The following is a 12,382-nucleotide window of genomic DNA, read 5'->3' on the forward strand; positions in this document are numbered from 1 at the left end:
GTGGAAGGTGTCTTGATCTTGTTTGCTATGCAGACAGAGGACCTGGAAGACAGTGGCAATCGCTGTAGTAGCAGCATCTGGTGTTCATCCCATGAAGGTCTTTGTTCAGGTACTTCCTGTTATAGGATGACAGCGCTCTGTTCCTGTCTCCCAATTGCACTTCTGCTTGATCACCCTGTTGCACAGACTTCCAATGGAGGCTACAAGTGACTTATTCAACACACAGTCTGTAGACATGAATCACTGTGGCCACCCTCAAGAAATTATGCCTGCATACTCCTAGCTAGATTCAGGTAGAGTTAGGTCGGCGTATCAGTAGATACGCCGACCTAACTCAGAATCTGCGCCGACCTATGTTTAAGTGTATTCTCAAACAGAGATACGCTTAAACATATCTAAGATACGACGGCTTGCGCCGTCCTATCTTAGGTTGCAATATTTAGGCTGGCCGCTAGGTTGCGCTTCCATTGCGGTCGGAGTAGAATGTGTAAATCAGTAGATACGCCTATTCACGAACGTACGCCCGGCCGACGCAGTACATTTACGCCGTTTACGTAACGCTTTATCAGGCCTAAAGTTATTCCATCTTATAGATGGAATAGTAATGTTAAAGTATGGCCGCCGTTCCCGCTTCGAAATTCGAAAATTTTACGTTGTTTGCGTAAGTCGTCCGTGAATAGGGATTTACGTCGTTTACGTCCACGTCGAAATCAATAGGCCCGTGCGGCGGACTTAGCCGCAATGCACACTGGGAAATGTAGACGCACGACGCATGCGCAGTTGCAAAAAAACGTCAATCACGTCGGGTCAAGCCTAATTATCATAAAACACGCCCCCTCGGCCAAAATTGAATTAGGCGCCCTTACGCCCGCCCGCTTTAGGCTACGCCACCGTAACTTAGCAGGCAAGTACATTGTGAATCATGTACTTGCCTCGCTAACTTACGGCGGCGTAGCCTAAATGCCTTAAGCTACGCCGCCGCAAGTATGCGCTCGCCATCCTGAATCTAGCTATCCGTGTTGAAATGGCTACTTGTAGTCTCCATAGAAAACCTGCTTGACATAGTCCCTCCAATAGAACCTGTATCCAGGGATAGTTTCCTGATGGTGGCCACAGTGATTGCACAGGCTTCCGATGGAGGCTACAAGTGACTTATTCAACACACAGTCTCAGTCATTGTGGCCAGCATCAGGAAACTATGCCTGTATAATGTGTGTTGAAATAGCCACTTGTAGTCTCCATTGAAAGCCTGTGTGACATGTTTCCTCCAATAGGACATGCATCCAGGAACCCTCTTACAAATTTTTGTCTAGCTGGTACAGAACCCCCTCTCGTCTTGCTCAGATGTTTTCTGGTGCTGGCACTAGAAGCTGGAGGGGCTGATCGTCATGCCCCAAAATTAGGGTCATCTGGGAGGTGATTACTCATTGGATAAAAAAAAAAAAACACACTTAGACCAATTCAATGTACTCCGCTTTAGTTTATTTTCTATGATGTCCCTGCCTCAATAAAGCTACATAGGAAGAGCCTGATTCCAAAATATTGGAGGCAAGCTATTTGCCTTACATTAGCTGACTGGAAAAGGGAAGCAAATAATAATATGGAAGGGGAACATTGTGTACATACTGTTAGAAACCAACTTAACAGATTGCATAATATTTGGTCAGGTTGGCTGTATTATTCTTATGAGATCTCAGATGGCTGAATGAGTACTTCTCTGGTTAGCTTATATGCCCTATCTTCTCTGGGTTCCTGAGTCTACATAGGCAACATTTCTCTGCATTGCTAACCTGCTCTGTGCAATGGTTTTGCACAAAGCAGCCCAGAACCTCCTCTTCTTGGGTCCCTTGCTGGCACTCCTGGCCCCTCCCTCCTGCCTAGTGCCCCCAGAGAAAGCAGCTTGCTGTGGGGGCAACCGAGCTGAGCTTCTGCTCTTTGTGTCCATTCAGACACGGAGCCGTGGCTTGGCTCTGCCCCCTCTCTCTTGTGAATGGCTCACTGTCTTTGACAGCAGCGGGAGCCAATGGTGCCCAATGCTGTCTCAGCCAATGAGGGTACCTGAACAGCCCAAGGCTCTTGTGCAACATTGCTGGATCGAACCACTATAATATAAGGTGTACACACCTAATGATCCCAATAGAACTAACAATTTGTTTTTGACAGCTACCCTTCCCCAACTTCTGAGAGACCTCACTGCGAAGACCTCGGTTCCCCCCTCCTTCCTCCGCCGCCGGGCCAGTTAGAAAGCAATGCGTGCTTCGCGCATGCGCAGTAAGGAACTGGCTGTGAAGCCGAAAGACTTCAATGTCGGTTTCCCTTACCACGAATGGCGGCGGAAAATCTGAAAATCGTCTGGGGCCGACATCGCGGGACCCTATAATAGCTAAGTGTCCTAATATTAAAAGTCAGAAGCTACAGTATTTGTAGCTACTGATTTTTATGTTTTTGGTTGGGGACAGAACTCATATTTAAGCTAGTTTTTATTGGTATTTACCCTCTTTTATTGCTGTTTGAGGATTGATACCCGTCCATTGCACCGCAACCTATACAAAGCATGTCCTTTGTATAGAAATTGTCCATTGGGGTTATCCGACAGAGGATCTATATTGCTGTATTTTACAGGGACATTTCTTGCAATACTGTCCTTTGTTTTTTGTATCCTTTTTTTTTTTTTTTATATATTCCTGTTTTGTAGAACTTTAATAAAAAGCAACTATAAAAAAAAAAGCCTGTGTGACAGCAATTCCTAGACAGGGACAGAACATTATCACCCTGTAACAGACCTGAACAAGGACCTTGGCAGGAACACCCGATATAATCTTATTTAAAGCTGTGGATTTAAACGTATTAAAAATGACTTAAAGCTTATATGAGATTTTAGCTGTTTGAAATACATCTGCACTAATTGGACGGACCTTTCTAGGGTGTTTTAAGCGAGTGATGTCTTGTTTTTCTCCTCGGGTCTCAGGGACGCAAAGGCAAAGTGAGCAGGAAGGAGCTACGCCGTCTCGTCGATTGCATGATGTTCCGCATCACAGACGAGCAGTTCAAACAGTTAATGATCATCCTGGACCCGGAACACACCGGATTCATCAGCTACCACCAGTTCCTGGACCTGTTTGAAGAAAAGGAATCTGTTGTACGTGCCCATTAGCAGCTGAAAGCTGTTTTTATTCCTCTCCCTGTCTGGTTTGTTCTGAGCTATGAGACCTGGAAGTCGCATAGCAATAGGAAAGAATGATTCCCGAAGCATTGCTTTCACCCATCTAATGAGCATAATACATTAACACTGCATTAGGCAACATGGAAAGGGTATTGCTTGGGAAGCCCCTGTAGTCAGAATGACCAAAAAATACCAAAACTTTAGAAATGATGATCCGTTATTAGATATTTAAGATAAAAAGTATGTGAATCTGGGCTTCCTTGTAGTTTAGTTGGGTTATAAATCGAGGAACAAAGAAGAATTTGCACAGCGAGCACATGGCTGCCAGACGAGGATGAATATAGACAATCCTAATGAGGGCTCGCAGTATGTAGCAGCGCCTGACTATGAAGTTGTAAGTAGCACGTTCCACAGGCAGACAAAACTTTATTGGAAGCATGAATTTTTAAGAAGCAAATGTAACCAAAAAGAAAATTAACACTTCAAGTGCCGAATCTTTTCAAACACAGGCTCAGCTCTGCAGACAGTAGAAAACATTGAGCTTCTAAGCATTTATTTTAAATGGGAATGGATTCAAGTATAGGTATTGCTGGCGTGTTTTTTGGAGGTGCGTGCTACAGGACTGTCACCATCATCCTTCTTTCATTCAGTGAGTTATGCCGCGTACACACGATCGAAGTATCCGATGGTCTAAAATCCAACTCAGAGAAATGGATTTTACGGTGAGTACAAAAATCCCATTTTCTCTTTCGTTCATAGACGGACACAGCCTTCTTTGACATTAGGGTTATGCTTCTTCCTACCAGGAGAGTTTAAACTCTCCTGGTAGGAAGAAGCATAACCCTAATGTCAAAGAAGGCTGTGTCCGTCTATGAACGAAAGAGAAATGGATTTTACGGTGAGTACAAAAATCCTATTTTTTCATCGGAATTCCGTTCAAGCTGTCTTGCATACACACTGTCAGACTAAATTCCGACCGTCCAAAACGCGGTGACGTAAAACACTACGACGAGCCGAGAAAAATGAAATTCAATGCTTCCGAGCATGCGTCGACTTGATTCTGAGCATGTGTGGATTTTTCTCCGACGGAATTCCACACAGACGTGCGGGATTTCCCATTGGAATAATTTAAAACATGTTCTATTTTTTTACTCTGATAGAAAAAATTCTGATGGGTCCCACATACGAATTTTCGATGAAACAAGTCCATCCGACTTTGTTCATTGGAAAATCCGATCGTGTGTACGCGGCATAACTCACCTGTAATAGGTATACAGCCAGCAAAGTGGTGAACATTTAAAGCCCAACGTCAAAATAATTTTTTTAATGTTTCTCCTGGTCCCCTTAAAAGACAACTCAGGTTGCAATTCTCACCTACTGTCTAGAACTGTCCCCATGCAGTACCTCACTTTGACCAGCATGTCACTCAACCTGAAAGACATGGTAAGTAAAAAAAAGCATAACATACAGCTGGCACAGGTCCCAAGGATGGTAGGGAACGGAGGCTGGAGTTGGACATTAACATGCACGTACTCTTTCAGGGTTGGGAGTTCACTACATAGTTTTCTAGCAGATTGCAAGGACCAGTATAAGATCTGTAGAGGCCTCTTACCATACGTGGAACCATAGGCGTGCGCAGCCTATTGCATTAGGGTGTGCACCCCAGAGCTAAAACACACATGCGCGCGCACGCGTGTGTATATATATATATATACACACACACACACTATAATGTCAAAAGTACACGCACGTGAACTTTAATGACATCCCAGTCTTAGTCTGTAGGGTTCAATATTGAGTTGGCCCCGCCCTTTGCAGATATAACAGATTCACCTCTTCTGGGAAGGCTGTCTACAAGGTTTAGGAGTGTGTCTATGGGAATGTTTCACCATTTTTCCAGAAGAGCATTTGTGAGGTCAGGCACTGATGTTGGATGAGAAGGCCTGGCTCACAGTCTCCACTTTAATTCCTCCCAAAGGTGTTCTATCAGGTTGAGGTCAGGACTCTGTGCAGGACAGTCAAGTTCCTCCACCCCAAACTCGCTCATCCATGTCTTTATGGACCTTGCTTTGTGCACTGGTCCAAATCATTTTGTGGAGGTGGATTATGGTGGGGGGGGGGGTGTTATGGTGGGGGTTTTTTTCCCAGGGGTTGGGCTTGGCCTCTGAGTTGAATGGAACTCTTAAGGCGTCGGCATAACAAGACATTTTGGACAATTTCATGCTCCCAACTTTGTAAGAGGAGTTTGGGGATGGCCCCTTCCTGTTCCAACATGACTGCCCACCAGAGCACAAAGCAAGGTGCATAAAGACATGGATGAGCGAGTTTGGGGTGGAGGAAAATTAAACTTCAAGTGCAATAATTTACATTATAATAGTAACTAAAACATAAAAAGTGTAACAATATAAAAAAATAAACCTCCCAACTAAAAAGTTGTTGCACTTGAACTTAAAGCGGGAGTTCAACCATTTCTTTTTTTTTTTTCCCTTAGCTTCCTGCTCGTTCGGTCTAGGGGAATCGGCTATTTGTATTAAAATATGATCCGTACTTACCCGTTTTCGAGCTGCATCTTCTTCCGTCGCTTCCGGGTATGGGTCTTCGGGAGCGGGCGTTCCTTCTTGATTGACAGTCTTCCGAGAGGCTTCCGACGGTCGCATCCATCGCGTCACTCGTAGCCGAAAGAAGCCGAACGTCGGTGCGGCTCTATACTGCGCCTGCGCACCGACGTTCGGCTTCTTTCGGAAAATCGTGACGCGATGGATGCGACCGTCGGAAGCCTCTCGGAAGACTGTCAATCAAGAAGGAACGCCCAGTCCCGCAGCCCATACCCGGAAGCGACGGAGAGGATGCATCTCGTAAACAGGTAAGTAATGCTCATATTTTAAAACAAATAGCCGATTCCCCTAGTAAAAACGAGCAGGAATCTAAGGGGGAAAAGTGCCCTCTAAGGGTGAACCACTGATAGGCTTTAATTTGTATTGCAATTATCCATAGAGGGGTTTCCACCATCCCTGCTAAGTTAAAAAAAAAAAAACGTACCGGTATGTCTTATTCTCATTTATTTTGATGTGTATTACATGTGAAATCACATATAACTGGAATTATTGCAGTTGGAGTCAATCTGTATGGCAAATATCTATAGGAGGGGTTTCCATCATCCCCACTAAGTTTAATTTTTATGTATTTTTTCAGTTTCATGTGACGTTACATATCACAGAGACCGGTATTGTGGTAATATTGACGTTTATTGAGATTTATATACATTAGAGCAGGGGTGTCAAGCTGGCGGCCCTCCAGCTGTTGCAAAACTAAAAGTCCCATGAGGCATTGCAAGGCTAACAGTTACAAGCATGACTCTCACAGGCAGAGGCATGATGGGACTTGTAGTTTCGGAACAGCTGGAGGGCCGCCAGTTTGACACCCCTGCATTAGAGAGTTCCACCATTATTGTTAAGTTATTGATCAGTAAGTTAGGGCTGCACCTTTTTTTTGTGGTGTGGGAACACAAAACAGTGCTTAGCGGCAGGCCTTTTACTGACACTTTTTTATTTTACCTCCAGTAGTTTATTGTTAGTAATGTGGTGATTACCTATTATATTAAAGGTGGCACTGATTGGCAGGACTGATTGGCAGCATTGATGGGCAGTAATTGGCAGCACTGAGCAACACTGATAGGCAACACTAAGCGGCACTGATTTGCAGCACTCATAGGCAGCATTGATTGGCACTGATGGTCAGCACTGATAGCGGCACTGATAGGCAGCACTCATGTGCACTGATTGGCAGCACTGATTGACAGCATTAATTGGCACTGATGGGGAGCGCTGATTGGCACTGATAGCGGCACTGATAGGTAGCACTGATTGGCACTGATAGACAGCAGTAATTGCAACTAATGGACACCAGCATTCATTGACACTGACAGAGGAGAGAAGTTTTATATGCAGTAGATCATGACAAAAGCTGCTCGGTGTGAAACTTTCATGATGTAATTTATCTGCATGCAGTCACATGTGGGACTGTCACATTAGACAGTCAGGTGACTTCTTCCACCAATCAGGTGCCCTCAGCCCTATGACCCCCAGTACAGAGCCCCGATACTTCTCTCCTCTGCTCCCATCACCTCCCCTCCAGCCTTCTCCCCAGACAGGTCCCACTCACTTTCCGTGGAGGAGGCTGGATCCTGGATCAACTTTTCCACTCTGTCCGGGACTGACAGCACAGCCCAGAACTCAGATCATCTCTACCAGCTCACGAACCCCCGCACCCAGCAGCCCTTCTGTCACAACTCACTGGGTGATGTCGGGGGGAGGGGCGGGACCAGGGGCGGACTGACAACTCATGGGGCCCCCGGGCAAAAGGAGATCATGGGGCCCCCTGTGTCTCCGCCCATGTGTCCCCACCCACGTTAAAGCTACATCCACACAAAGTCCCACCTACATATTGCACTGCCCACATTGCATGCGTTCAAAGAATTCCTCTACACAATGTTCAAAATAAATGTTTATTATAGGAATTAAAACATTCTTCCCACTGACCACCAATGTAAGGGACATTCTTCCCACTGATCACCAATGTAAGGGACATTCTTCCCACTGATCACCAATGTAAGGGACATTCTTCCCACTGATCACCAATGTAAGGGACATTCTTCTCACTGATCACCAATGTAAGGAACATTCTTCCCACTGATCACCAATGTAAAGGAACATTCTTCCCACTGATCACCAATGTAAGGGACATTCTTCCCACTGATCACCAATGTAAGGGACATTCTTCCCACTGATCACCAATGTAAGGGACATTCTTCCCACTGATCACCAATGTAAGGGACATTCTTCCCACTGATCACCAATGTAAGGACCATTCTTCCCACTGATCACCAATGTAAGGGACATTCTTCCCACTGATCACCAATGTAAGGGACATTCTTCCCACTGATCACCAATGTAAGGGACATTCTTCCCACTGATCACCAATGTAAGGGACATTCTTCCCACTGATCACCAATGTAAGGGACATTCTTCCCACTGATCACCAATGTAAGGGACATTCTTCTCACTGATCACCAATGTAAGGGACATTCTTCCCACTGATCACCAATGTAAGGGACATTCTTCCCACTGATCACCAATGTAAGGGACATTCTTCTCACTGATCACCAATGTAAGGGACATTCTTCCCACTGATCACCAATGTAAGGACCATTCTTCCCACTGATCACCAATGTAAGGGACATTCTTCCCACTGATCACCAATGTAAGGGACATTCTTCCCACTGATCACCAATGTAAGGGACATTCTTCTCACTGACCACCAATGTAAGGGACATTCTTCCCACTGATCACCAATGTAAGGGACATTCTTCCCACTGATCACCAATGTAAGGGACATTCTTCTCACTGACCACCAATGTAAGGAACATTCTTCCCACTGATCACCAATGTAAGGGACATTCTTCTCACTGATCACCAATGTAAGGGACATTCTTCCCACTGATCACCAATGTAAGGACCATTCTTCCCACTGATCACCAATGTAAGGGACATTCTTCCCACTGATCACCAATGTAAGGGACATTCTTCCCACTGATCACCAATGTAAGGGACATTCTTCTCACTGACCACCAATGTAAGGGACATTCTTCCCACTGATCACCAATGTAAGGACCATTCTTCCCACTGATCACCAATGTAAGGGACATTCTTCTCACTGACCACCAATGTAAGGGACATTCTTCTCACTGATCACCAATGTAAGGGACATTCTTCCCACTGATCACCAATGTAAGGGACATTCTTCTCACTGATCACCAATGTAAGGAGCATTCTTCTCACTGATCACCAATGTAAGGGACATTCTTCCCACTGATCAGCAATGTAAGGAACATTCTTCCCACTGATTTGGCGGGCGATTTTAGAGACATCTGTGCGGGTTGCTGCACAGATTTCTATGGAAATCGCACCCAGAAGTCACCAAAAGTTATACAGAAACTACTTTTAGGAATCGGTGCAGCGCCACAAATTGGGCATCGCACCGATTTGGGTAGTGACATTGCCATGCGATTTGGCAAATTGCTCCAATGTGAACCAGGGCTAAGTGCTATTCCCTATATATAACACTGATATCTATACACTGAGTGCATTGAGTGGCATTCAGTGTACCAGATATCAGTGTGTACTAGTGAATAGCACCTGACCTGGTAAATAGGCACACAGCACAGGGCAATAAGGAAGGAACCAGGAAGTAACACTCAGCATGGCTCTTATAACACAGACACAGTGGCCCAGATTCAAGAAGCTATTGCGCCCGCGCAACCATAGGTTGCGCGGCGCAATAGCTGTTTTGCTCCCGCGTAGCGAATGCCCCTGATTCAGGAACATCGCTACGCGGACTGCAGCCTAGGATATGACAGACATAAGCCTCCTTATGTCTTCATATCTCAGGCTGCATTCTTGCGTTGGCCGCTAGGGGGCGCGGCCATTGTGATCGGCGTATAGTATGCAAATTGCATACTACCACCCATTCACAAAAGTTGCGCGGTCCCTGCGCACGCAAGGTACGGAGTTTCCGTACGGCGACTTTAGCGTAAGGCTGCTCCTACTCATAGTAGGCGCAGCCAATGCTAAAGTATAGCCGCCCTTCCCGCTCGTGAAATTTAAATTTCACGTCGTTTACGTAAGTGATTCGTGAATGGCGCTGGACGCCATTCACGTTCACTTAGAAGCAAATGACGTCCTTGCGACGTCATTTGCCGCAATGCACATCGGGAAAGTTTCCCGACGGAGCATGCGCTGTTCGCTCGGCGCGGGAGCGCGCCGAATTTAAATGATTCCCGCCCCCGGCGGGATCATTTACATTAGGCGCCCTTACGCAGGGCAAATTAGCATAGCGCCCGCGCAATTTACGGAGCTACTGCTCCGTGAATCGCGGGCAAATCGAAATATTTGCGTGGGCGCAGAGCAAAAATTGTTGCCCTTTGCCCACGCAAATATTGCGCGGTTCTACCTGAATCTGGGCCAGTAACTGCAGTTCTTTCATTATCACACTGACCTGCAGCTACACACAAGGCAGGTCAGTGTGGATGCTGTTGGGAAATTCAAGCTGTCTCAGTCTGCTCCTCTCTGTGTACAGTGCACTCTGCCTCGAGACTCCTTCACAGACTGTACACCACGGCAACGACTTATGGCCCCGCCCCCTCAGCTGAATTCCTCAGGGGGAGAGGTGGCCGGTGCATTGCCATGAAATGCGATTTGCCATGAAATGTGATGGTCCGCCTCCATCACATCCCATTGGCTCATTTCATGGCAAATCGCATTTCATGGCAATGCACCGGAGCGCCTGTGACTGAACATCATCGCACGCCTCTGATGAGCCATCCATATCTGCCAGCTCATACCTCTGAGCTGCTCACACAGCCACAGCCAATGGTTCAATGGCACTGATCTTTTTGATTTTGTGTATAATAAGCTGTGCTGCTGCGGGCACCTCCAGGGGCAGACTGAGCCGGCCCGGGCCCTCCCACCACGGGGTCCTCGAGCAGTGCCCGACTCACCGAATGGTCAGTCCGCCCCTGGGCGGGACTGAGCAGCTATCAAACAGCCAATGATCGGGCTGCCTAAGAAAGGGGGCGGGGCCACATACATGTAGCGGCCCGCCCAGTCCACATCCTATTGGCTGGTGTTTGATGGCTGTTCAGGCCCGCCCGCCCACCTCCGAAATCACTTTGACGTTTCGACAGCTCCTGCAAGAAGTTTTACACAGTGAGCGGCTTTCTCCTCACGATCGGATCCGCTGTATGTGAAAGTGATTCACAGGCAGCGCGGGCCACACACTGCTTGGATGGAACATTTGACAGTGAATGGGAGACAACATGGGATTAGGGTGTGCCCTGGCACACCCCGTGTGCACGCCTATGCGTGGAACGTTTTGATGGGGGTAGGTCCAGATTATCATTTTTTAGGGGTGTGGTTTGACAGTGTCAGGCCTTTTCAGATAGAGTTGTTAATGTAGTCATGTGATTCCCAAAATACATTTTTATGGAATCAAATCCGCGACCTCGGCCGTAGGAAAGTCCCCGGCTTCGGCCTAGCTCCGGAGCGGCGGCCATCTTGCTCCATCCCAACCAATCACAGATCGGCTGTGATTGGTTGGATGGGATGTCCCGTCTCTGCACCTGATTGGCCCGCGTGATGATCGCCCTCTCTGATTGGAAGGCTGCCCGGATTGGCTGGCTGTCTTGGCAGCGCTCTGGGAATCAGGATAAACGTGTGGAGCTTGAGGGGGAACAGTGAGCGCCGCTATGAAGGACGGGGACTCGCATTGTTGTCATTACAGAGCAGTGTTGTCATGACAGCAGCTGGTCACACAAACTCACCACAGCGGACGGGAGGGCAATGGCCAATCACAAGCCGCCTTAACCTGCCCCCTGTCAGAAAAGTGAGTTTTGATTGGTTGCTAGCGGTTAGTGCTTCGTTCAGCCATCAGTAGCCAATCACAGTTCACTTTACTTTACTGGACTTTAGCAAAAAGGAATTCTAATTGGTTGCCAGGGGTTACTGCCCTGATGTTAGTTGCCAGTAGAACCTGCCATGATGTTGGTTGCTAAGGGGACACCAGAGGAGGGGGGGACCCCCAGTGACACCAGAGGAGGGGGGGCCCCCAGTGACACCAGAGGAGGGGGGGACCCCTGTGACACCGGAGTGGAGAGGAGGGGGACAACGGTGATACTAGAGTAATGATACTGATTAGGGGGCAAGCGGACATCTTGTTACACCCAACAGAGTTTTAGATTCAGTTATTTTCAACACAAAATGTAGCTTATGTGCTTAAATACAGTATATGTAAATCTGACAGACTGTTTACATGTTACATTTTAAAAGCCGCAGCAAACCTTACATGTTTGCTAATGTGACAGAACACCTCTGATTTTCAAACATGTAAGGTTTGTTGCCTGCGGCTTTTAAAATTTAACAATTAAACAGTCTGTCAGATTTACATATGCTGGCCTGGATTCAAGAAGCAATTGCGCCTGTGTAACCATAGTTACACAGCGCAATTGCTTACTTGCCCCGGCGTAACGAATGCTCCTGATTCAGGAACCTCGTTACGCCGACTGCAGCCTAAAATATGCGTGGCATAAGGCTCTTATGCCCGCATATCTTAGGCTGCATTCTTGCGATGGCCGCTAGGTGGCGTTCCCGTTGTGCTCAGCGTATA

At 46.9% G+C, this 12,382-nt stretch overlaps 1 protein-coding gene across 1 annotated transcript in view; it reads left to right on the forward strand.

The window, feature by feature from the left end:
• EFCAB6 (EF-hand calcium binding domain 6) overlaps positions 1 to 12,382 on the forward strand; it is a 257,858-nt gene that overhangs the window by 134,594 nt on the left and 110,882 nt on the right. Inside the window, exon 13 of the mRNA XM_040345822.1 lies at positions 2,969 to 3,139. Within this exon, the coding sequence (XP_040201756.1) occupies positions 2,969 to 3,139 (171 nt within the window). The remainder of the gene's footprint in view (positions 1 to 2,968; positions 3,140 to 12,382) is intronic.

This window comes from Rana temporaria, chromosome 3 (assembly GCF_905171775.1).
Source record: "Rana temporaria chromosome 3, aRanTem1.1, whole genome shotgun sequence".
Classification (NCBI taxonomy): Eukaryota; Metazoa; Chordata; class Amphibia; order Anura; family Ranidae; genus Rana; species Rana temporaria.